Below are 25,604 nucleotides of genomic sequence, written 5' to 3'. Positions count from 1 at the left end.
CTCCATGCTGAGGGAGAGAGGAGGGGAGCAGGGAATACAGAGGAATTAAACCCAGTGCCCACTTTCATGGCGATAAGACATTTTGGAAAAAAGCACAAAGCACAGTAGGGATTCAGAAAGTGATTATTTCTTACTAGAAGATGCAGGAGAAAAAGTCATGAAGATATTCACGCTGGACAGTATTTCTTATCAGTGAGGATGCCATAGACTTTTACCCTCCAGTAACATTATCCTCTGTTTCTGCACCTTCAGAATGAGCTGTTGGGCCTGGAGGCTAATACCTGATTAGAAATACCCAGAAAATAAGCTTGGAGAAAAATTAGCCTTTGTCATCAAATGGCACAGAAAAAAAGGGTGGGAACAACCAATATAGGAAAAATTGTAAAGAACATTGTTCTTTGAATCAATGTAAGAATTTTTGAAAACTGATATTAATAGGAAATCTTTATCATCATTAATGCCATATCATTATTTTAAAAGTCTGGCTTTAAAGCAATTTAAGGCAACATGCATATTTCCTAAACATCAAGAAACAGAAAAATAGTTTTGCTAAAACTATTTACAGGCTGTGAAGGCTTTTCTAAAGTGTAGATTGAGAAGTGTGTGTGTACATTTTCTTCGTACTAAATCATCTATAATCAAGCATTTACTACTGACAGTCATAACTGAAATTTGTACAGTGCTTTTTTTTTTCTTTTTAGATCAATGCTTACAAGGCAGTTTCACATTCATTATAAATCCTGTGCAGTACATTGGCGTAGGCTAATAAATTTTCTTATTCTCTGTTCTTAGGGTGAATCAGCACCTGCCAAACTTTTGAGACAGCTCACGGCTTAGAGGAAGCCTCATCTAAATAAAGGCCGGCTAAAGTGACATCTCAGGGATTTAATCCTTCTCTGCAGCCCGTGTGACCAGAAGGCTGATTTGCAAATTTCCACTCTCCTAGGGTCCAGATCACCGGGTCTCAGGGGGCCCTGAGGCTGGCCAGCAGGAGAAGTGCAAAATGAAGGAGGTCAGAAGGGAACGCCAGCAGCAGGGACCCGGGGGCCTCCACGGGGCTCTTACACACCACAATGAAAGATTCTCCGGCCATCAAAGGAAATAGCAAACTGGAGGCTTTGTCTTGGGACGCAGCCACCTTCCACAGAGCATCAGACCGCATGGTGGGCCAGAAAGTTCCTGGAGCCTGAGCAGGAGAGTGGTTATGGTAACTGGATATGCGGGCCTATACAGTGAGAGCTGGGAAGTGCCACGTGAGGGAAGGTGGGAAATGTCTTGAGTGAGGTGGGTGGCTCCTGGCCTGGCTGGGCAGACTCTGCTGGCCCGTGTGCCTCTGCCCCCCCTCAGACCAAGAAGGGGTCTGCTCATCAAGGAGTCTACCCGGATCTGCAAGCCAGCTATCACAGACACGGGGCTCTGGCAGGCCCTAACTCCCATCTCCCATCCCCGGGGCCCTTGGCGCTGCTCCCCAAGCCTGCCTTCGATTGGTGCCCTTGGCCGAGACGGAGATGTGAGCCTGGGGTGGACGATGACTGCAGTGTATGTGAATGGAGGCGGCCTGGTAACCCCCCACTATGCCAGGTGGGAGCGGCGGGATAGCGTGGAAAGTGGCTGTCAGACGGAGTGCAGCAAGGAGGATGAGGAGGGGCAGCCCCGCCAGCTGACACCCTTCGAGAAGCTGACCCAGGACATGTCCCAAGATGAGAAGGTGGTGAGAGAGATCACGCTGGGGAAACGTATTGGCTTCTACAGAATCCGAGGGGAAATTGGAAGTGGGAACTTTTCCCAAGTCAAGCTCGGGATTCACTCCCTAACTAAAGGTAGGATCTGACCTTCCTGGATTGTCTCCTGTGGTATCAGGACCTAGTGTGGGGACAGGGTTAGGAGGCCAGAGCCAGGGAAGCAGGTGAAGCGACATTACGGTGGCCCTGCTGGGCGCAAGCCCTGTGCCACATGCCTTCCATTGTTACCTCAGTTGGTTTCCACAGTAATGGTGTGAGGTCAGGATTTGTATTTCCATTTGGAGATATGGAAACTAAGATCCAAAGAAGTCAAATGTGGTTTTTGGCAGTTCAATCTCAGAGGATTTTGACTCTAAAACCTCTCCCACCGTACTGTGTGGATGAGCTCATTCAACGTTGAGGGGACTGTGTCCAGTCAGGCCATGGAGAAGTGGGGTGGGGTAGGGCTTGGTTCCCAGGCAACTCATATTCCAAGTCCTTATTTATCACTTCTGTTTGTGTTTGTGTGTCAATGCAAATGGCACAGGAGGCCTCCCAGGTCACCACTGCCAGTAGCTAGCAGGGTTCGGTCTCCCCTCCTCACCTGAGGCTGCTACTTCTGTTACCTTTGGGGGAAAGGCTTTTGATCTCAGGACCTTCTCTGCTTCAGTCTACTCTGTGCTAGTTCTCGTTGTTGCTTGGCTCCTTGCCGTCTAGCAAAGACCCATGTTTCCTTGGATCCAGACACTCAGGACCCCAGACCAGCAGTGCCCACGACTCTGGCTTCAAGGAAGAACTCTGCAGAGAGCCCGGCAGCCCTTTGTTGGCCCAGCCCAGTGTGGACTCTCCCCCATGCCACGTGTAACTTAGCTGAAGCCTAGAGATTATCATAAGGGAGTTGTAAGGCAGGAAAATAACATTTGTGACTTGATATAATTTACCAACTTCCTAAAGCCCATGGACTCTATCCTGTTCCTGAGAGTACTGTACTGACCTGTTCTCACCATAGGCCCAGCCTGCTACCCTATCTCCAGTGTCACTCTTCTCTCATATTAGAGTTGACTCTTATTTTCTTTTCTGCTCCAACCTTCAATTCCATCTCTATGTTTGGCCCCTATATAAAAGTCACCCCTGCCCCCCAACACATATACACACATGTGCACACATGCATAGTCCCAAGTCACTGGAGCTCCAAGTCTCCTGCTGTCTTGCTCAGAGCCCAAGCATTTGGGTTCACATCCTCACATCTCGGCTACTCACCTTGCTTCCCTGGGTAAATGACAGTACTTCAGCAGACAGTGACAGTGCTGACTTTATCCACAAAAGTAGGTCTAGTGCTGTAACTCGAATCTAATTGGGACATGTGTTGCTTTTCAGTGGTCTGGAGCAAGAATGAGAGACAAAGGGGACACAGGGAGATGAGGGGCCAGAAACTGGGAGAGAAGACATGATCAGGAAGGAGAGAAGAGAAGCTGGGTAAAGGCAAAACAGGGGAGGAACTCAGAAAAGAGAGCATGTCCAGCGCATCAGAAAGGCCATGGGGCAAAGGCTGAGCAAAGGCTACCAGATGTGGCCAACTTGGAGCTTTTTCCTGGGTGTGAGTTCAGGTGTTAGATTCCAGTGGTAAGGAAGCAGCGTGGGGCAGTGGAAAGAACAGGGATTCAGAATCAGATGAATTTGTTTCAGGTCCTGGTTCAGTCCCTTCCTAGGCACTTACTCTTTGGTCCCTAGTTGCCTCAGCCATAATATAGAGATAATGATTCTTACCTTAGAATTGTTGGGAAAATTAGAAAAAACGTATACAAAGTATATGGCACATAGTAGCCACTCAATAAAGGGTAGCTATCATTGGTGCAACTCGATTTTTTTACTTAAATAAACTTACTTCGGAAGGAAATGTAATGTTATTTAAATAATGAAAAACCAACGTCACTTGCTATGAATAGAAGGTAATGGCAAAAACAGATATGATGCAAACAAATTTAAAAGATTTATTATTTATTTATGTATTTGCCCAGCTTTATTGAGACATAATTAACATATAACATTGGGTAGGTTTAAAATATGCACCACAGTGATTTTATTATGTCTGTATATATTGAAAAATGATTACCTCAGTAAGGTTATTTAAAACATCTGTCACCTCACGTAGTTAGGATTTTTTTGTGTATGGTGAGAACTTTTAAAATTTAGTCTCTTAGGAACTTCCACAAAGTTTTAAAGGAAAACCGCCAAGTAACAAAAAAGTAAAACATTCCAAAAACCAATCTGAGACTTTCTCTTTGCCTTAATTAGGAGAATTCAAGAATAACTGAAGCAGGAATAGTGTTTTTATGCTGTGCATCAGTGCCATTTAAGGCGGTTTCCATGCACAAAAATCATTTTGCGCCCCGTGAGTGTTACCGGCTCCACTTTGGGAAACACGGACCTCATCTAGCCCTCCTGCGTGTCCCAGAAGTGACACGGGTTCTTCTTGTAGCCTGCTTTCTGCCGGCCCTTCTCCCTGTTCAGACGGTGCCTAAGAGAGAGCCGTGTCATTAAGTAGCAGAAGGGCATGGAGTGAATACTGTGGAAAGACACTGGCTTTGGAATCAGTGAGACCTGGGTGGGATTATTATTCTTTTTACTTCTGTGTGACCCAGAACAAGTTACTTTATCATTCTGTGCAATTTTTTTTAATGTTTACCTATTTATTTTGAGGGGGCAGGGAGCATGAGCTGGGGAGAGGCAGATTGAGAGGGAGAGAATCCCAAGCAGGCTTCTCGCTGTCAGTGCAGAGCCCGATGTGGGGCTCAGTCTCACAAACCGTGAGATCATGACCTGAACCGAAGTCGTGTGGGACACTTAACTGACCGAGCCACCCGGGCACCCCTGCGCCTCAATTTCTTCATGAATAAGATTTAAAAATCTAACACACTGAATATCTACCATGTGCCTAGACAGAGCCACACTAACCATTCATCAGATGCTATGATTAGTCTGATTTCAAAAAAGTCTCTGTTCTTTAGGCCTGCCGAGTCACACATAGCTGGGTTCGTGGAACAGAAGCCTACTCAGGTTAGCTCGTGTGTACGAGGGGAATTCTGTGGGCCCGCAGCACCCATCTCCATACCACTAGTTTCATTCTATGACAGCTCAAATTTTGAGGAGAGAGAATGTGACTGCTCAGCCACCAACCGATGACAGGCCACCACTGAGTTCAAGGGCACGCCTGCATCGGGTCAGCTGCAGCCTCTAGGGCCACAGGTCCCACGGCTCTCTCAGCAGAGCCTGAGGTCCAAAGCAGTGTCTCTGAGAGGGGAGAGTAGAGAGCACAGCAAATCAACGGACACATCCGCCAGAGCCGATAAGCAGCTAAGCACAGAAATCAGCGCAAGCCCTTGGCAAGCAAGTGTCTAAGTCTGCAGACAGGCTGTTAAGTAAGGAGGGCAGAAGGCGACGCATGACAGCAACAACTGGCATTTACACGGTGACTTCCTGCTCAAATGCCGAAGGCTTCTCGTCTGTTGTATTACAAAATTAACTGAATTCTAGTTCCTTGAGTTTCAGAGAACACGGCATTTTTCTGCTGTGCAAGTTGGGTGCCTCAGTGGCCTCACTGACATGCTCTCCTCAGTGCTCACCCACCACCGAGTAGCCCTGTTGTCAAAGGTTCAGTGTCACCCTCTGGCTATGGGACATATGTGCAAAAGAGGGGGACGAAGGCCAAAAGCACAGGGAGTGGAAAAATCAGTTCAAGAAGCAAGTTTGAACAACAGAAAACGTAATGGCAGGTAATTGAGCGACAGAAAAGGAAATCCTGGGCCTCACTGGTAGGCCCATCTGTAACGGGCTCGTCCTGGCTCCGCGCCCCGCCTCTCTTGGGTTCTGCCTTCAGTGGGCCCCTGGTCAGGAAGGAGCAGGAAGGTGAGCATGAAGGGAGCTGAGAGGTTGGGCGGGGGAGCAGGGGGAGCCCCCAGATGCAAAGACAGGGAAGGCTCAGGAAAGAGGAGAGTGGTTCAGGTCCTGGGAAGTGGAGTCTCAGGGACCTGAAGAACTGGCCTGAGGAAAGGAGGATGGACATTTGGCCACCCTGAGCTGACTGGAAAAGAAAGAGAGAAGCAACGTTCCTTCCAAATCTTTACCTCTGAGAGAGGAAGGAGATTCACCAGGAAGTGGCTTAGAAAGCTTCGCTGGGAATTTCAAACAGCTGTCCCATTGCCCAGCCACATCAGATTGTACAATGTGGACAGTGATTGTGTAAGTATGGTCCCCATCAAAGCCAGCTGGCCTGGAATTGTTATCAGGCTTTCTAGGCAATGGGGACAGCCTGGACAAGACAATGGAGGAGATTCCCAGGAAAGCAGAGAGTTTCAGTGCCGGGGGAGGGCGGGGGGTGGGGCAGCTCCTAGGACAGTCGTTTTCAAAGGGCACCAGCTGTTTTGGATCTCTAGAAGGAAGGCTCCAGTGGAGGCCCCTGTTGGCTGGAGTTTATTTTTATAGCTAACAGCTTAGATTCCCTTGGGCCTTGCAAGCTGATAGGGCAGAGCTATGAGTCCCCTTTTAAGCTGATTAGAAATTTCTCAAAAGAGATGATGTACTCAGCCTCTGAATATTTTATGTTCCATCTGTTGTCACAAACAAAAGTAAATGAGGCCACGGGTGCCTGTCCCTTTCTCTGTTGCTGCCCCTCCTGACCTCTTCTTCCCTGGTCTTCCTGTGTGTTGCTCTAGTCTCATGTTTCTAGAACCCTTTCTTCTTTTCTCTCAATTTACTTATTCATCAGTTTATTCATGCCCCCTCACCTTCCTTTTTAAAAATATAATAAACACTCCCGTACCGATGTTTTGTTCTGGGCCTTACAGAGTCGAGTACAATATGGTGGTAGCCTATTAGGAACTCACAGTAGGTACTGGAGATGGGATATGACTGGAAGGTGTGGCCGCAGAGTAAGGTAAATGGGTGTGTTCAGCTGTGCTCAAGGGGAGCAGGAAAGGGTCATTGACCGGGACAGGCTTGCAGTAGGCCTAGAGGTTTATGAAGCGCATGGAGGTATGAGCTAGTGAGGGGAGTATTTGGAAATCTAAAAGGAATTCTGCAAGGGGGACGCAGAAGGTGACACAGGCAGGGACTGGATCATGGAGAGTCTTCCTGTGCATTTGGGTTTTGTCATTTAGGTATTGGGGAGCCACCGGAGAGCTTTAAGCAAGCAATTAATACAAAGTGATTAATATGATCAACTCTCAGTGAGGAAAGCAAATTGAAGTTGGGGCATGACAAGAGTCAGGGAAGTCAGAAAAAGAATTAGTCTAATAGTCCAGATGAATGATGATGTCCTCTCAACTAAAGAAGTGACAGGAAGGATGGAGAGAAGGAGATGCATTTGAGAAATATTTCAGAATATTGGAAAACCCTGTGGTCAGTTGCATGGGTGAGAGCAGGAAGGGAGAAGAGGTATTGAAAGTGATCCCCAGGGTCCCATTTATTTAGCAACTCAGAAGTGGGTAGTGACTATAGAAAAAGAAGCAGATTTGAGAGGGAAGATTTGGAAGCACTGATTTGGGGGAACATGAAGGTCATGGAGTCTAACAGCCACCCTGGAGCCCGAGGGAAAGTAGGAACGGGAAATAAAGAGTTGGGGCTTAACACATCCAGGGGGTAGCGAAAATCTTGGGTGTTCTGGTTACAGGCTCCTTGGTGTCATTGTATCATTTTGATCCTTAGAATTTCCCCACATGGGTTATAAATAGTAAACATTCAACTAAACATTCAACGAATATTTGGTAACTTAAGTTAGTATAAAACTCCTCATGAGAACCCAGTGGGGGCAGGGAAGAGATTTTAGAGGGAGCAATGCATGGCAGTACTCTCTGGTAAGTCCTCTCTGTTGTCACCTCCTGGCGGACAGGACTGGGGACTAACTCAGTCTAGAGTAAAGCTTCACAGAGAAGGCTCATGGATTTTAAAGAAATGATACCTCCCCTTGAACACATTCATTAAAACAGCAATTAAAGCTTGTTTTCTTATTTTTTTTTCAATGTTTATTTATTTTTGGGACAGAGAGAGACAGAGCATGAACGGGGGAGGGGCAGAGAGAGAGGGAGACACAGAATCGGAAATAGGCTCCAGGCTCTGAGCCGTCAGCACAGAGCCCGACGCGGGGCTTGAACTCACGGACCGCGAGATCGTGACCTGGCTGAAGTCGGACGCTTAACCAACTGCGCCACCCAGGCGCCCCATTATTTTAAAAACGGTTTAAAGCGGCTTTGGTGAATCCATTCTAAATAGGTCCAATATTGGAAATACTGTAACCAAAAAATGCTCATTGTGGGTGTTATTTATCATGCAAAGGACTAGAAATCCCTTATGTGATCCAATGATATAAGAATTGCCAGGTAAATGAGAGCATATACACTGGATAGAAGGTTACACAGCCATTAAAAATCAGGATTAATGAAGAGTCTACAGTAACGTGGAAGGTGCATGGAACAGAATAGTCAATGAAAAAGCAAAGTGCCAAATTGAGCTTACTCTGTGATGATATTCCTCACCCTGGGTTCTTGTGAGGTTAGATCAGAGCATTCATTCCACAAATATTTGTTGAGCACCTGCTGTGTAACAGGTACTCTTCTAGGGACTGGGAATACAGCAGGGAACAAAATAGACAACAATATGTGCAATGAAGCTTACATTCTACTGGGGAGAGACAGACAAAAATAAGTCAGGAAAATATTCATTATGTTACATAGGGGTGAGTGATAAGAAGGAAATCAAGCAAAGGGGATAGGAAACAGAGAAGGCCACATTTTAGATACGTTGGCAGGGACAGCCTTACTGAGGGGGTGATCCCTGACCTGAAAGAAGGTCACCGCCCACAGATGTGGGGGAGAAGTGGTCAAGCGGAGGGGGTAGCAAGCCTAAGGAGGGGGTGTGACTGTAGTACTCCAGGAACGGCCAGAGGGATGAGGCCATGGGACAGCAGTGACCAGATCATGTGGGGTCATTATGTCATAGGAAGGACTCCGGCTTTTCCTCTGAGTGAAACTGGAGCCAAGCATAGAAGTGACTCGATCTGGCTTATGCTTTAATAGGATCACCCTGGCTGCTCTGTTGAAAATAGACTGCGAGGGGTCAAAGGCAGAAAAGGAGAGATCAGGTAGGTGTCCGTGCCAGTTATCCAGGCAAGAGATTAGTGGTGGCTTGGAGCAGGAAGTTAGCAGTGGAATGCTGAGAAGCGGCTGGATTCTGGCTGTATCTAGTAGGGGTCTGCTGACAGATTCAAAGTGGGCTGTAAGAGAAGAGTCAAATCCTCAAAGGTTTTGGTCCTGACAAGTGTAAGAATAGAGTTTCCGTTTACTGAAACTGGGGAGACTGTAGGAGGAGCACGTCTGGGGGTGGGGGGAGGAGACCCAGAGTACGGAACATGTTGTGTCGTACGTACTTTTACACATCCATTACGCACACGTGTCGGGGCCTCACCCACGTCTCCAGGCACCTTACCACCTCGGTGCATGCAAGCCTAACCTTCACATGCCAGTCTCTCTATCTCTCTGCCTCTGGACTTTCTCTGGGTTCTGGAGCCTGCTCTTCCCGCAGGCATGGGAGGCCAGAAGGAGAGGGGAATTTACATCCCCCAGGAGTGGCCAAAAACCAATTACTGGCAGTGGTTGATCCATAAATATGCCAGCTCTTCTTGTGATATCGAGGCACAGTAACTCAGCAGGATGACCGATAACTTGCTTAGTAACACATCATTTACTGGCCGTCTTTCCTTTCCCATCTCAGTTCCTCATTCTTCTATCTGTATTTCCTGGGGTTATCTCCTTCGTAAACTGCTTGCACCTGCATCCCTGCCTCGGACTCTGCTTCAGGCAGAATCCAAACTAAGACAACTAAGTGGAGAGGTCATGCAGGCAGACATGCTTCTGCATCTGGAATCACCAAGGAAATGGTTGTAGGGAGGGAGTCCAAGGGCTGTGCCTCCAGGTAGCCAACACTCAGAGGCTACCGAGATGAAAAGGACACAGCAAAAGAGGCTTAGAAGTAGAAGAGGCAGGAGAAAAGACACATACCATGTGCATTCACTAATATGTGGAATCTAAAAAACAAAACCAACAGACAGACTCTTAAATATAGAGAATAAGCTGGTAATTACCGGAGGCAAGGAGGGTGGGGGGAGGATGGATGAAATAGACAAAGGGGACTAAGAGGTACAAGCTTCCAGTTATAAAATAAATAAGTCACAGAGATGGAAAGCACAGCACAGGCAATATAGTCATTAATAGTGCAATAACGTTGCATGGTGACGGGTGGGGAGTACTTACCGAGGTGAGCGTTATGTGCGGAACTTGAATCACTATATGGTACACCAGAAACTAATATACCATCGTATGTCAGCTATGCTTCAATAAGAAAAAAAAAAAAAAAACACAAGAAAGAGGGAAGAGAAATGCCATAGAAACCAAGTGATAAAGGTGTTTCAAGGAGAAGGCATAAAGCCTAAGAAATAACAATTGGTCTTAGCAAATTGGGGGTCATTGCTGACCCCGAGAGGCCTCCAAAGTAAGGTGCACATTCCCTAGGGGATGCCCAAGATGATCACTGGATAAGGGAAGGCAGTATTAGAATTTCCGGGGGCACCTGGGTGGCTCAGTCAGTTCAGCGGCTCACTCTTAATTTTGGCTCAGGTCATGGCCTCTCAGTTCGTGGGTTCAGGCTCCACACCGGGCTCTGTGTTGACAGCTCGGCGTCTGCTTGGGATTCTCTCTCTCCCTCTCTCTCTCTCTGCCCTTCCCCCCGTGCTCTCTCTCTCTCTCAAAACAAATAAATAAACTTGGAAAAAAGAATTTCCATTTATATTTATTTGTCATGATATCTTTTGAATTTCCATGATTATATATACATTTAAAATGTGTATATTAGTACACGTATATTATATATATATATACACATATATGTGCCCTCTCTGTGTGTATATATATATATATATATACACACACACACACACATATATATGTGCCCTCTCTGTGTGTGTGTATATATATATATATATATATACACACACACACATATATATGTGCACTCTGTATATATATACACATATATATATATATGTGTGTGTGTGTGTGTGTGTGTGTATATATATATATATATACACAGAGAGGTCCACATTTATTTGAGATAAGTTGGCAGAGACAGCCTTCCTGAGGGGGTGATCACTGATCTGAAAGAAATAAGGTTGCTGCCCACAGATGTGGGGGGGGAAGCGGTCATGCAGAGAGGGTAGCAAGCCTAAGGAGGGAGTGTAGTACTGTAGTTCCTGTAGTAGTCCAGGAACGGCCAGAGGGATGAGGCCTGGGGACAGCAGCCACCAGATCATATGGGGTCATTATGTCATAGGAAGGACTCTGGCTTTTCCTCTGAGTGAAACTGGAGTAGTGCTCAAAAATATTTCATGGGTAAAGAAAGCCAATCAAAAGGTGTGTGGACCAATACCCCAAGGTATCAGGGCCTTTCCTGCTTCAAGATCTTCTTTCCTATACATCCCAACCACTAGAACCTTCCCTCACTGCCTCTGCACTACCTTCCTCTAGCTGACACTTAGTCAGATTCCAGGGAAAGCACAGCCTCTTGCTTTACACCCACATCACCTCCCGCACCTTTACCCTGCAAGCCTGCTGTGCCCAGCATCTTCCACCTGCCTCTCCAGATCCACTCTCCGCCCCCCATTCTTCTCTCTGCCCCAGACTGTGTTATGTCTCCGTAGTTCTCTGGGTTCCAGTTGGCTTTGGTCTCGCGCAGGGGATCAAAGGAACGAGAGGGAGGGCCTGATACCTATTCTCCCAGCCCCTGGCTCTGTGTCTGTAAAGACGATCTTAGATCCTCTCGTGGCAAATTTTTTACACCACCCTCTGTGTTCTAATATCAATTTTCTCCCCTTTTCCCTTTGGTCCTCCAGATATATTCTGCCTGGTTCACTTTAGGTTTAAAAATGTGAATTAGTTGCTGTCACTTAGCAATTGGAACGTTTGCATAAAAATTCAGAGGTCTGGCTTCTCTTGAAAAAAAATCAGATGTGACAACACCGAGTCTCCGTGGCAAACAGAGACAACTGTCTGGAGTTGAGTTTGCACCGGGGCATGTCCTCCTCAGGACACCGTGGTCCCCACCGTTCCCGGTTGCTTTATGCAAGCTCGCCACCCTATCGCCACCCTGGCCTCTTGAGATATTCAAGTCTGCAAGTCCTAGCTTAAGGAATGTGTTGCCCACTACATGGGACCTGTGTCAGACTCCTGACTAGATTTGGAGAAAGGGGAGGGTTACTCGAGTGTGTCCAGTCTCTCTCCCTCCTGCCAGCACCAGGAGAGTCCTCTCTCTGGGATCTCCCAACCCGCCAACCTGCTCCCAGGCCTATTCTTCTATCCGTTTCCCTCAGTGCAGCCCGAGTACTCATTCAGACACGGAAGTCAGATTATCCCTCTCCCGAGAACTGTGGACTGTCTTCCCGCTGTCCCACGGGCAGAGCCTATGTTTCTTAAGGCAGCCTCCAAAGCCCCGGATTTTCTGATCCCGCGTACCCCACTGGGCTCCCTTCATTCTCTGTGTCCAGCACAGTGGGCTCCCGCTCGAGTCCTCGAGCACACATGGTGTCCCTCTGTCCCTCGCCCGGGCCTGGCACACATGTGATCCCACAGCCACGTGCCTGGCCTCCCTCCTCACCTCTCGGTCACGGCTCAAATGTCCTTTCCCAGGGAGGCCTTTCCATGCTCCACCCGCACCCCTTCCTCACACGTGCTGCACTTGTAATATGGGCTTTTTAAAAGTCTCTGTCCCTTGCTGAGCTGCAGGGGCAGTGTCTTCCTCACTGCCTGGCACGTTGTGTCCGTGCTCACGGAACCCTTGTTGAAAGAGTGGATTTGGAGACCTCGCTCTCCTTGGAAGAGCAGTTTCTTTCACTTAGTGACAATCCAGGATGCTGAAGTCTTTTTCATGTTTTCTATGATCATACATTTATGTTAGGAGACGTGGCAATAATCTGATTCGACACCAAGTAGAGGAAACAGGTGGACAGGAGTGAGGCCCGGGGGGGATCCAGGGCACAGAGTTTAAGAAAGGCTTCCCTCGGGGCGCCTGGGTGGCTCAGTTGGTTGAGTGACCGACTTCGGCTCAGGTCATGATCTTGCAGTTTGTGAGTTCGAGCCCCGCGTCAGGCTCTGTGCTGACAGCTCAGACCCTGGAGCCTGCTTCGGGTTCTGTGTCTCCCCCTCTCTCTGCCCCTCCCTTGCTCATGCTCTGTGTCTCTCAGTAATAAATAAACGTTAAAAAATAATAATAATAAAAAAGAAAGGCCTCCCTCTCGCAGCTCCTCTCCTGCCTTATTCTGGTCCAGGCCCTGGGAGGGCAGCCTTTGCCAAGAGCCACTCAAATATAAAATAAAATTAAAAAATGGGGCACCTGGGTGGCTCAGTCAGTTAAACGTCAACTCCTGACTTCCGCTCAGGTCATGATCTCATGGTTCATGGGAATGTGTCCGGCTCTGTGCTGTCAATGCAGAGCCTGCTTGGGATTCTCTCTCTCTCCCTCTCCCTCTGCCCCTCCCTTGCTTGCTCTCTCTCTCTTAAAATAAATAAATAAACTTTAAGAAATAAAAGAAAAACAAAAAATAAAATAAGACTCGAATTGTGCTCAAAGGAGGTTTGTGACAGCAGCCTGACCTCACCGCGACCTGATTCTTGGGTGCCCGCAACGTGGGCGACCACGTGCCTCTGCCTGCCACGCAGCAAAGAGGATATGCACCCTAACAGGAGTCCGGGTCAGGTTCAGGGTCAGGATCAGGGAAGAGCAGCGGTGGGGGCTCTTCTGCAGCCGATCTGCCAGGTTAAAGGATGGGGCTCATCATTCCAGCTGTTAAAATAGCAGCTCTACCTAACAGGCTACCCAAAACCAAGAGTTTCTGCTTCTGGTAAGCAGGTGGAGTGAATCTTACTCCTAAGGACAGAACAGTAGAAAAGACATGACGGGGGAGGCAGAAGGCCCGGACGGCTGGTAGTGGCAGTACATCCCCGGGGCCGATTGCCCACTGAGGTGACACAAAACCCCAAGGGTTCTGCTCCGTTGTGACTCGCCTCCTTCTTCCATAGTGTTGCCTCCTCTAGAGCAAGCATGACCTCAGAGACCAGAGAACCCTGCCCCTTTCCATTCCAGAAGCCCCGAGGAGCTACTTTAATATACAAACAACACTCCTGTTTTTAACTAGCGGCATCTATTTTTGCGCCCACAGCCACTGTGCCCGACTTCTTCAAAGCAGTTGTGGGTCTCCAGGGGCCCTGCAATCCTGTTTTCCCATTTACTTGCCTGGAAACTTCTTTCTTCCTAATACAAAATGTGGCCCATTCGAACCAAAAAAAAAAAAAAAAAAGAATTGTTTTACTTTGGAGTAGATTCACTGTGTTCAAACATTAACCATTTTTATTATGCAATATATGTTAATTGTCTGATTAATTGTAGGAAAATTAGAGAATACAGATAAGTGAAAAAAAATTAACAGAAAGCCACCTGTGATCCCCCTATTAATAAAATAAGTATTCTAAACTTTTTGGTGAATAGCTTGCCAGACTTTTTTCTATGCAAATGTGTATTTGTATTTTTTTCTCACTTCTTCTGTATTGAACATCACCTCATGTCAATTAATAAAAAACAGCATCATTAATTTGACAGCTGCATGGTGTACCATTATAGAGATGGATGGACCACACTTCATTTTAGCTGTCTCTCTTGCTGGGTGCTGTTCCCAATGTCACCAAAGTCTTCTGACATGGGGAGTCTTGTGCCCATGTCAGATTATTTCTTTAAGGTTAATCGACCAAAATGGCTGGCTCAAAACAGGCAGCCATGCTTAAGGCTCTCAATACATAACAGTAAACTGCAGTCCAGAGCCATCATACCAGCGAACCCTCTCTCCAGCCACATGTCACCCTGCCGGTCAGCCTCGTGCACCCCCTGACCTCTGCACAGACCTCTGTGTGGCCCGTACTCTTACATTATGTGCTTTGTGCTGCCAAAGTCAGATAAAACGTAGCCACGTGGGAAGAGGGAGGAGGGGGAGACAGACAAGGAATCAGTATCTATAGGCCGGTGTGCTGAGATTATCGTACAGAGAATACACGGAATTGACGTCCTGGGACTGGTTCTGAGGCTAGCCTTGAAGGGTAATCAGGAGTTACCTGAGTACAGACCAGGGAAGCAGTGACGAGCCAAGCAGAGGAAATGATCCAGATGGAGGAAAGGTCCCAGGCATGGATGTGCAGTCCCTTTTCAGGGAACAACAAACAGTTGTGTAACGTTGTGGGTGGGGCTGTGGGGACTGTGGACAGGAGCGATGCAGGATGAGGCAGAAGAGGGGGGTTGGGTCTGATGAGGAGGGGCTTTCTGAGCTAAGCAAAGAAGCTTACGCTTTACCCAGACAACTAGATAAAGATCATCAAACTGAAACTTCCTTGGAAGACAGGAGTCTTGGAAGTCCGGAAGTCCTAGAAGACAGGAAAACACACAAAAGCTGTGTGAGGAAAACTCACACCGATCCCAGGAATGAGCACTGTTGTGAGCTCAAGGAACTCCCGTCTGTCTGTCATCACCACTCTCGAGCTCCAGGAGCTTGAGAACAGCCATTTAACCTCTGTGTCCAGTAAAACAAAGGGGCCCATGTGGGTTCCTCACACTTCTAGCTATCTATGCACCTGTGAACATGGGCACATCGTCTCTTTTTTTTTTTTTTTTTTTCCAGAAAAGGTGGCCATTAAGATCCTGGACAAGACCAAGCTGGACCAGAAAACCCAAAGGCTACTGTCCCGTGAAATTTCCAGCATGGAAAAACTGCACCATCCCAACATCATCCGTCTGTATGAAGTGGTGGAGACCCTATCCAAGCTCCACTTGGTGATGGAGTATGCAGGGGGTGGGGAACTCTTTGGGAAAATCAGCACTGAAGGGAAACTCTCAGAGCCAGAAAGCAAGCTCATCTTCTCCCAGATTGTGTCTGCCGTGAAGCACATGGTGAGTGGGTGTGAGGGATGGAGTCTTGCCCCCACGCGGCCCACAGTGGGAGCGTGGGCTCCAGTTGGCCACTCTCCAAGCGTCCCCAGAGGCTTTGGGTCCTGCAAAAGGCAGACAGTAGTCCCTTCTGTGAGAGTCTAGACGAGATTACACTCTTTGCCCCCATCTCGTCACTGCCAGACAGCTGGCTCCACGCTGCTTCGGGGCCCTGTCTCCCTGCCTCTGTGTCTCTCTCCCCTCTTACCACGTCTCACATTCCAAATCCTCTCCACCCTTCATGATTCCGCTCAGTTTTGTCTCTCTCTGGAATTTTCTTCAATGTCACGTCAGCTCATACAGACCCTTCTTGCCTTTGGTGAATTCCTCCAGCTGTGGCTCCCTCTGTGCTCAGCTGATTAGCATTTATTATGTCATTCTTACTTCAGTCCTCTGATCATTTCTTTAGGCAAATGTGGACTCCTAAAACACGCTCACACACCCCTAGTTCCTCCCAGAACTGGTTCTGCTGTGCCCTCGCCACTGTTGGCTGTTTTGCCCCCACACACTGAGGAGCCTGACACGTGGGCCTGACCACCACCTTTACGGCTCCATTAGGGCAGAAGCCTGGGCTGTCCTCTTTACCTGGTGCAGTCTCAGTACCGTTGGCAGAAAAGAGACACTTGTCTGGGGTCTATGTGAGGCGAGAGGCTATTTCTAGTTCATTCTTCTGACTGGATGCTGTGGAGGCAAGGCTGTCATCAGCGACCTCCTGGACAAATTAGGAAGGGAAATTAGTGACCCAGGGACCCGAGATAGGCATTGGGAGGGAGAAGAGAAGGAAAAGGAAGTGAGTGAGAGAGACAAGCCCAACCGTAATGGGGGTGGGTGCTTCCGATCTTCAGTTCCACCAGGTGTCATTTAAGTGGCCCCATGCTGTGGTGAACTGTCCCAGGGCCAGGCAGTAAGCCAGACCCACATTGAGCAGTGGAGCAGATGGGCAAAGAGTCTTCCACATCCTACTTGGAAAAGAAATTGAGTGGGAGAGCAGAGGGAACTCAGACTGAGGCCTCTGAAGCTCCATGCCCTGACATTTCTCCCATCTGTCCGGTGGTGAGTCATGGACACAGATCAAGATTCCACTGAGCGTGTCCGCTCTGGGCCGGGACCTTGCTGAGCACTGCAAATACAGTACCACTGGCCACCCTCACAGCAATCTCATGAGGTGGCTCCTGGTATCTCGTTTTACAAAGAAAGGAAACGCTCATATTACGCTGCTGGGATCACTGAACCTAAAATTAACCCAGCCATCAGGCTCCAAAGCCCAGATTCTTACCCCAGGAAGCCCAGCAAAGTCACATTAAACCATCCCAAGAGCCCTCGGGACTAAGTAGGTCAGGGGTCTTCAAGGTTGTCTGTATGGATCCAGAATGCGAGAGTGGGGGTGGGGTACATGCTCGCCACCCACAATGGGACTTGCTAGAACTTGCTGAATATAGCCTCTTTCCTTCTACTGAATTCTGGAGAGGAGCCCCCACAAAGGAGCAGGGTTGAAAAGTTGGGGAGGGCTCTAAGTCTCGTTGGTGTTGGCTCTAGTCAAGAGTTGCTCAGCCAGAAAAACTCATTCATGGCCTCAAACATGAAGGATTACTGTTTCGTTGTGTTTTGGAGCATGTAGTTTCAAAAGATCTAAGTTTCATTTCTGGCACTGATTCCTGAGTCACAAGTGTCAGACAGAGTCCAACCGTTGCCCCACGGAAGAACAGAACCTTTGGTCTGTTTGGGGGATGTGTGGGTGTCACGTTGGCTAAAGGGCATGGCCGGGCGGCCCTTGAGGCTTGCAATCTGAGTTAGGTTGACATCCACTGAACTGGTTATTACTCCATCATCTATCACTTCACTGTTTGAGAGCAACTGACACATTCGCTTCTGTTAGTATTATTCCTTGAAAATGATAGCTTTTCCCTGTGTCTTCTTCCACAGCATGAGAACCAAATTATTCATAGAGACCTGAAAGCAGAAAACGTGTTTTATACCAGTAATACTTGTGTGAAGGTGGGTGATTTTGGATTCAGCACAGTAAGTAAAAAAGGCGACATGCTCAACACTTTCTGCGGGTCGCCTCCCTACGCGGCGCCCGAGCTTTTCCGAGACGAGCATTATGTCGGCATTTATGTGGACATCTGGGCCTTGGGGGTGCTTCTGTACTTCATGGTGACCGGCACCATGCCGTTTCGGGCAGAGACCGTGGCCAAGCTGAAGAAGAGCATCCTGGAGGGCACATACAGCGTGCCTCCGCACGTGTCCGAGCCCTGCCTCCGCCTCATCCGGGGCGTCCTTCAGCCCGTACCCACCGACAGGCACGGCATCGATTCCATCATGAGCAATGAGTGGATGCAAGGGGTGCCGTACCCCACCCCTCTGGAGCCTTTCCAACTGGATCCCAAACATTTGTCCGAAACCAGCACCCTCAAGGAAGAAGAAAACGAGGTCAAAAGCACTTTAGAACACTTGGGTATTACAGAAGAGCACATTCGAAACAACCAAGGGAGAGATGCCCGAAGCTCCATTACAGGGGTCTATCGGATCATTTTACATAGAGTCCAAAGAAAAAAGGCTTTGGAAAGTGTCCCGATAATGATACTACCAGACCCGAAAGAAAGGGACCTGAAGAAAGGGTCCCGTGTCTATAGAGGCATAAGACACACATCTAAGTTTTGTTCAATTTTATAAATTGCGTTAACTGCTGATAATTAACCAAGAGCATTGTTGCTGCTTTTAAATTTTTTCATGGACAACTTGGGCGGAGACATTTTTGTAATTTTTAAATAAATTTAAATTTAAGATCTGCATTTCCCCCCCAGAAAAGCCTAGATTTGCTTTCTTGTTCTTCAACTCTAGCATTCATTCATTTATTTAATCAAGAAATATTTCTGCCAGGAACTGTTTAAGGTGCCGAGGAAAGAGCAAAGAATGACACAGGCCCGGCCCCTCCCCTCCTGTGCAGGATATTCTAGTGCCGGACAAAGGCGCCGACAAAGACATTTTTTACAGAAAAAATGTCAGATAGTGATAGATGCTTTAAAGAGAATGCAAATAGGGTGATGTGATATTAGAGGTTTGCTACCTTGGATGGGACCGTTAGGAGAGGATACTTGGAGTAGATAGTCTGAGATCTGAATAGGAAGCAGCAGTGACCCTTGGAAAGCAGGCCAAGAGCATTCCAGGCAGCTAGGGGTTCAAGACTGGGTTCCTCCCAAACAAAGCCTAGGACAGAGGCTCCATGTAGAATAGTTTCTTTGGGAAATGATCCTGGAGAGGAGAGAGGGGCAGGGGAGAGAAACAGGAAAAGCCAACACAGACTGGCCAGAGCTATGGGTGGTCGGCGCTCAGTCCTGCAGGACGCTCTGAGGAGCCTTATGGAACACATCTCAGGTGTCTGCCTAGGGCACAAATGGAGAAACATTTACCCATCACCTCCTGTTCACCACTAGTCAAGAGTGGTCCCATGGTGTCACCTGCCCTGCATCCCCAGAATTTGCTGTGTGTAAGTACCCCTGGAGCATGCTTTGGAAGAACATTTGCAGATTATGATGTGTGAGTGCCAGATGAGTTCCTGGTGCTTCCCATGCCATAGTGTCAGAGAAGCCCCGGAGGTGGCCAGGGTCAGGTGACAAGATACGATCAAGTAGGACCTGCGTAAGGTTGTTCAGACTTGCATGGAAACAGTCACAGCCTCAGTGGCTGGAGGGAGAAGCGTGGCTGGAAGGATCTGATGGGCACATAGCTGCTACCTGGCACTCACACCACCCCAGGCTCTGCCCCGACCCACCCTCTGTTAAATCCAAGTCACTGCTGGCACTCCATGCAGGAGGATTAGTAGGACAAGTTACAACAGTGGTTCTCAGATCCGGTGCGTCAGAATCTCCCGGAAGCTTTGTTAAAACAGACCGTGAGAACCCACCCCCAGAGTTTTGATTCAGCACATCTGGGGTGGGGCCCAAGAACCTGCGTTTCTAACAAGTTCCTAGGTGATGCCGATGCCATTAGGGACCACGCTTTGAAGACTATGGAGCCACAGTCACTACCGCAGCTGGTCCCGGGGCTAGGATTGGATTCATCCCTCCCTCCTCTGTCACCCATTCTAAAGGTCCCTCACCTTTGGCCAGCATTTCAGCTGGCCGAGATTGGTCTAGTATGGTGTAAATCTTTATCATCAAAGATTTGAGCCTCTAGAGGTGCCTGGATGGCTAAGTTGGTGGAGCATGTGACTCTCGATCTTGGGGTTGTGAGTTTGAGCCCTACATTTAGTGTAAAGATTCTAAAAAATCTTAAAAAAAAAATGGATTTGAGCCTTGAGTTGCCTTGCCCTTGTCAGGCCGTGGTTGCTGCAATTGCCTGTTCACTGGTATCATGAGGCCCCAAAGTTAGGCTCCAGTGACCTTCCTGGGTTCCAGACATTCTCCTCTTTATCCCCTTATGATGATCAGGGTGAATAATCTCCACGAGTATGATAGCTCCTCTCTTTGCTTGTCAACTGGCACAGAGACCTCTCAAAGTGACCATGCGATAGTCATGGATTCCAGTTCACTGGACCTTTACTGGGTCCCCTGGTGAAAGCATCCCCCTGCCCCTGGGAACCCAAACCTCTAATCTAGCTGAACCTGGGTTGTAGGAAAGAGAAGTACGAATTCTGCAAGTGGGTCACTCTGACATCACTGATGTGAGAGAAGGCTATCCTACTTTTACCTGTTGATTCCCAGGCCTATAGTTTTTTGTTTTTGTTTTTTTTATAAAGATTTTCTTAAGTAATCTCTACCCCCAATGTGGGGCTTGAACTTACAACCCTGAGATCAAGAGTCCCATGCTCCACTGACCAAGCCAGCCAAGCACCCCACCAGGCCTGTGTATTTTAACAACAGGGGACACATATCCATCAGCCATGGTTAAAGTGCTTGTACCCAGTCCTGGAGACTGTCAGGATCCAACCTCAACCCTGCAGGATACTGTCCTATAGAGCCAGTGCCTTGGCTGAACCACTACATTGTCCTATTTATGCTGGCTGTTTCAGGTGTTGAGGTTTATAGTGAGATGAGTAGATCCCATGGTCAAGTGCCCATTGCCTTTGCCACGAAAGTCTTTGAGGAAATGCCATGAGAGATACCATGAAAATGGATCAGATATTCTCTGTGTCATAGCATGATTGTGTTAGAGGGTACGCTGCGGGCAGGAAAGGCAAACCTGTATCCTGAGTAGATGTCAATTCCAGTAAGGTCGCTGCTGTGCCATCTGCTTTTATGACTCCATGGATCTGATAGTGACCCAGTGCATGAGGAGATGGCTCCGTTTGCTTTGTCTCTTTGCGTCCCATAATCAGGTGCTTAGTCTCTCCTAGGGCCCCATAACACACCAGGAGCCCAAGCAGTTCTCTTTTGCAGAAAGTGTGGTGTCACTCCAGGACCCTACAGGGCTGTGCTGTAGCCTTCCACTGGGATTGCCGGACCCCCCCCACAGTATCCCTCACCGTCATGTAATACACCCAGGGTGGCAATGCAGTTTGCTGCAAAGCCTGAAACGGGATCGTGTGTGTGTGTGTGTGTGTGTGTGTGTGTGTGTGTGAGAGAGAGAGAGAGAGAGAGATCTACTGGAAACGGGCAGCCATGACAGGTAGAACTGGAAGAATGTACTAAACGTAATGTACTTCCAAAACCCAGAGAGTCCTACTAAACCCTGTGCCTCTGTCTCAGCACTAAGGGGTAAAAGATGCAACAAATTGTCCTTTACCTTGGAATGTGTAGGCCTGCCCCAGGTCATTGGGCCTCTGAATACTTGGTCAATGTAACAGGCCCCTGATTCTTCAGGGAGTTTATCACCCACGCTCTGGCACACATAAGTCTCACTAGGGCATCTGAGTTCTTGCCACTTTCTGATGCTAAACCCACCTAGGACGCTGTCACAATACAGTGGGCTAGCGTGATATTCCGCACTGTCAGGATAAAGTCCTTCAGACGATATTGTGACCTCTAGCCGGAGATTGACAATTGCCTGGAGCAAATGAGACCAGCTGCCCGTCCCACGCATTGTTTTGATCCTCCTTTCTGATGCAAATTGAAAGGAATGCATTTTCCAAAGTAACAGCTGCCTATCAGTGCCAGAGGCTGCCAGTGAAGATGCCGCATCCTGCGTGGGGGTGACAACAGAGAACAGCCATCATCCTTTCTTATCTGCCTGCTCTCTTCTTAGAAGTCTGATGGATAAGTTAAAGGAGGTTTTGATGGAGCCCATTATCTTTGTGCCTTTAAATTTTTTTAGTAGTGAAGCTGAGTTTGGATGGTAATACTGATGGCTGCATTTCCTCGTGTGATTGCTCGTGATTTACGAACACGGCCTGGGAGAGGGTACAGCCCTGGAGGTTTCCACGTGGCTCTTCCTCCACAGGTCAGTGGTCTAAAAGTATCCATCCCAAGTAGATAGTTGGAGACTGGGGAAGGAACCCCAAGGTGGGACCCACTGGGAGACAGACTTTGGCCAGAACTCCACTCATCACCTGGTTTCTAAAGACGCCCATCCACACTTAGGGTCATAATAGTGTTTAGGATTTCCTGCTATCCAGTTCAGTTTGGACTTTTTAGCCAACAGTCCTTAAAAATTCTGGGCACGTATACCGTATATACTTGTGCCAGCAGGCTTTTCCTCAAGACCTGGCCTCCCAGTCACTGTGCACTGGGTCTATAACTTAGCTCTGGGACCATGATTTTCTCGTGACAGGCTATATCAGCCTCTCCTCACCAGCTTGCCTCTTTTTCTTTCTTTCTTTCTTTTTTCTTTTTTTTTGGTTATACAAGTCAGGTAACACTCTAGCCAGCTGTCACTCAGAACTCTGTGAACTATTAGCCTTTGTCACAAAACAAAGGCTCCTTGATTTTCACTCCAGCCAGACTGTCCATTCTATTATGTCCACCTCACCTCTGACATTTAAGTGATAATACATGGCCTCTGTCATTCTAGAATCCCATCATCCCCGCTGATCATAGCACGCCTGGTTCCTTGGCAGCATTTCCCACTGTCAAGGCCTGCTGGCAGTGTGTAGCCATCACTGACCTTTACATAAGTGCTGGTACACCCCTCCCAGAACATTCTTTATTGCCTCAAGTGAAGGTAATGTCCTCCCGGGGAATGTACGTAGGTGGTTCTTCAGTCTCACTTAATGAAACCTAATATTCGTACCTCCCAGAACTTTCTTACCTTTGCCTTAACACTGTGCCATCTCTGCCTCATTTACTGCAGGCCGCACTCATGTCCAAACCTCTATAGCCATCCCGGCTGCATGTTAGGACCAGTTTATGGTGTCCTCTCCAAGTTATGGGTAAATGCTCCCAGGATGATTAGCTCTCCCTTAGCCCACCTGCTATTCTTCCCTCGACCTCCACCCCTGGCCCAATGTCTTCAAGATCCACTCGAACACATTTTGCCCTGGTTCCTGATAATGCATATTAGCTTGATTCTGCAATTCCTCCTGTGCCCAAGCTACTTCTTCCCACACAGACGCTGTATTTCTCTCCTCAGTCTGTGTGGCAGCTGTTGAGGCCTGACCTGGTTCTGGGTTTGGAAGATGGTCTCGAGGAGGTCATGCCTCAGCTTGCAGGCATCTGCCTCACCAGAGACCTTGGCAGCGGCTCCAGGCAAGGGAGAACAGCTGCTTCTGCCAGTCCTGTGTAAGCAGAATCTTGTTCTCAGCATTTTCAGGTTCATCTACACTGTGGTTACTAACTCAGGCCCCAGTATCCCAATCTCTTCTTACCAAGGCTTGGACTTTGATAAAGAATTGTCAAATTCCTTGTCCACATTCCTTGGTTTGTGGCCCCGGTCCTCCATCTGCAAAGTCAGCGATGTTACATCTCTCTGACCATCTTTCTATAACTCACATCTCCCTCTGATCACAGCCCAGAAAAGTTCTCTGCTTTTAAGGGCCTGCATGGTTAGCGTGGGCCTAGCATAATCTCCCCAGCTCAAGGTCCTTAATGACATTTGCTTCTGCCAAGTAAGGTAAACATATTCAAAAGTTCTAGACATGGTCATCTTTGGGGATGCAGGGGAGTCATATGCCTACTACAAACAGCAATGGGGTGATTGCCATGACTGGTGAGTAAACCAGCCCGCAACCCCTACCCTGAGGGTCTGCATTATAGGGCTATTCTGGGTATCAATCGTCTTAGCCTGGATTCTAAAAAAAAAAAAGAGAGAGAGAGAGAGAGAGAAAAGAAAAGAAAAAAAAGCCCAAGACAAAAGCTTACATGCAACTCACATATTTGGGAAATGACCCAGGACGCAGGAGACGCACAGGAGTAAAACTGAATAGAGGAAAGCCACATAAGGATGCACCGCAAATTGGCCATGGGCCAACTGGTGGCTGATTCTGTAGGATCTTCTGAGGAAACTTCTGGAACGCTTCTCAGAACTGTCTGCCCAAGGGAGAAAAGGAGGAAACATCCGCCAGCCAAAGATCCACCATTGGTCAAGGGTGGCCGTGGGAACTTAACTCCTCTGCACTTGCAGCCTGTTGAAATTAGTGCCAAGTGAGTTCTGCGGGGACCCCACATCACAGTGAGGCTGAGGCGAAAGGTCTATAGCGGGAATCCAAAGGGAGATGTTATCACATTCTCCGGGGTCCTGGGCAAAGACTGAATGGAGACAGTTGCCACCCTTGTGGCTGGAGTTGAAGGCAAGGCAGAGAGCATCTGAAATGTGTGGAAGGGTTCTGATGCATAGACCAAAGGCTTTAAGGCCTGAATAAACCTGGCACATTTTGAGGAACGGAGAAGACAGGGTAGATGGAAACATTGTAAATCTTGGTGAGTGTGGTACTGAGTTGAAGTAGGCAGAGAACAGATCCTCTAGGAGTTCGCAAGCCTGAATAAGGAATTCGATAGAGTGAAATGTAAGCACATTTGCAGTAAGCACATATGCAGTCTAGGCAGCCTTCAGGGAGGAAGCAACTCTTGAGGCCCTAAAGATCAAGAGTTTTGCTAAGGTGGGTTGGAGGTGCTTGCTTAATAGCATCTCAAAGACGTGGAGGCACAGGGATGCTTTTGTAAAATCAGTCTAACAAAACTTTAATTTTTCCTTTTTTTTAAAATTTTTTTAACATTTATTCATTTTTTGAGAGACAGAGCATGAGTGGGGGAGGGGCAGAGAGAGCGGTAGACACAGAATCCGAAGCAGGCTCCAGGCTCTGAACTGACAGCACAGAGCCCGACACGGGGTTCGAACTCACAAACCGTGAGATCATGACCTGAGCTAGTCAGACCCTTAACCGACTGAGCCACCCAGGCGCCCCTCATTTCTTTTTTTTTTTTTTTTTTTTTTTTTTTTACTATAGAGGCTTGCACAATGATGAAACATGGGCAAAGAAAAGTAAAAGATGAATTCCTTTTTAATTCTAAACATTTAAAATAAAAATGCATTATTATTATAAGCCAGAACTCTGATGATCTATAAACTTCTTGAGGATTGCTATTCATAATCTTCAGCACCAAATTACTACCATTATAATAATTTGGGGGAGGGGAATCAGAGGACGACTGTTTTCTTTGACCACCAATTTGGAAAAACACAAGGAACCTAGGGCTTAATTAAAAGTAGTTGCTGGAAATTTTAAAAGTGTTCATTTTGATGTCAAGATTACCTCGCTTGAAATGATTTCAAGACCCTGTTACATTCATTCCTTGCTCTATTGACGTCTTTAGTATTTCTTTCAGGACATTTCAAACAGGAGGTAAGGGAAGAAGCGTTTCAACTGAATCACAGGAGGATCAAAAGTAGCTGTTTGCATCCGTTTGAGTTTGATCTGCTAATCTTAAACTTACTCATTAGTGT

General features: G+C 47.7%; 1 protein-coding gene across 1 annotated transcript; it reads left to right on the top strand.

Moving 5' to 3' along the window:
* Positions 1-1,528: 1,528 nt before the first annotated feature.
* Positions 1,529-18,461, top strand: NIM1K (NIM1 serine/threonine protein kinase). The gene is made up of 3 exons (XM_047073756.1): positions 1,529-1,820; positions 15,484-15,752; positions 17,712-18,461. The coding sequence occupies exons 1-3, from the start codon at positions 1,529-1,531 to the stop codon at positions 18,459-18,461; spliced, it is 1,311 nt and encodes a 436-aa protein (XP_046929712.1).
* Positions 18,462-25,604: the final 7,143 nt, after the last annotated feature.

The sequence above is a fragment of the Lynx rufus genome, unplaced genomic scaffold (assembly GCF_022079265.1).
Source record: "Lynx rufus isolate CCGP_SWC_20201006 ecotype Redwood Valley unplaced genomic scaffold, mLynRuf1.p SCAF_1, whole genome shotgun sequence".
Lineage (NCBI taxonomy): Eukaryota > Metazoa > Chordata > Mammalia > Carnivora > Felidae > Lynx > Lynx rufus.
Note: the sequence above shows the minus strand (reverse complement) of the source record. Positions and strands in the feature narration are given on the sequence as shown.

Bases quoted from the DNA above. Each gene is read 5' to 3' on its own strand.
- NIM1K (XM_047073756.1), top strand. From the start codon at position 1,529: ATGACTGCAGTGTATGTGAATGGAGGCGGCCTGGTAACCCCCCACTAT. The intron at 1,821-15,483 runs GTAGGATCTGAC...TTTTTTTTCCAG, and splicing joins GATTCACTCCCTAACTAAAG to AAAAGGTGGCCATTAAGATC. The intron at 15,753-17,711 runs GTGAGTGGGTGT...CTTCTTCCACAG, and splicing joins TGTCTGCCGTGAAGCACATG to CATGAGAACCAAATTATTCA.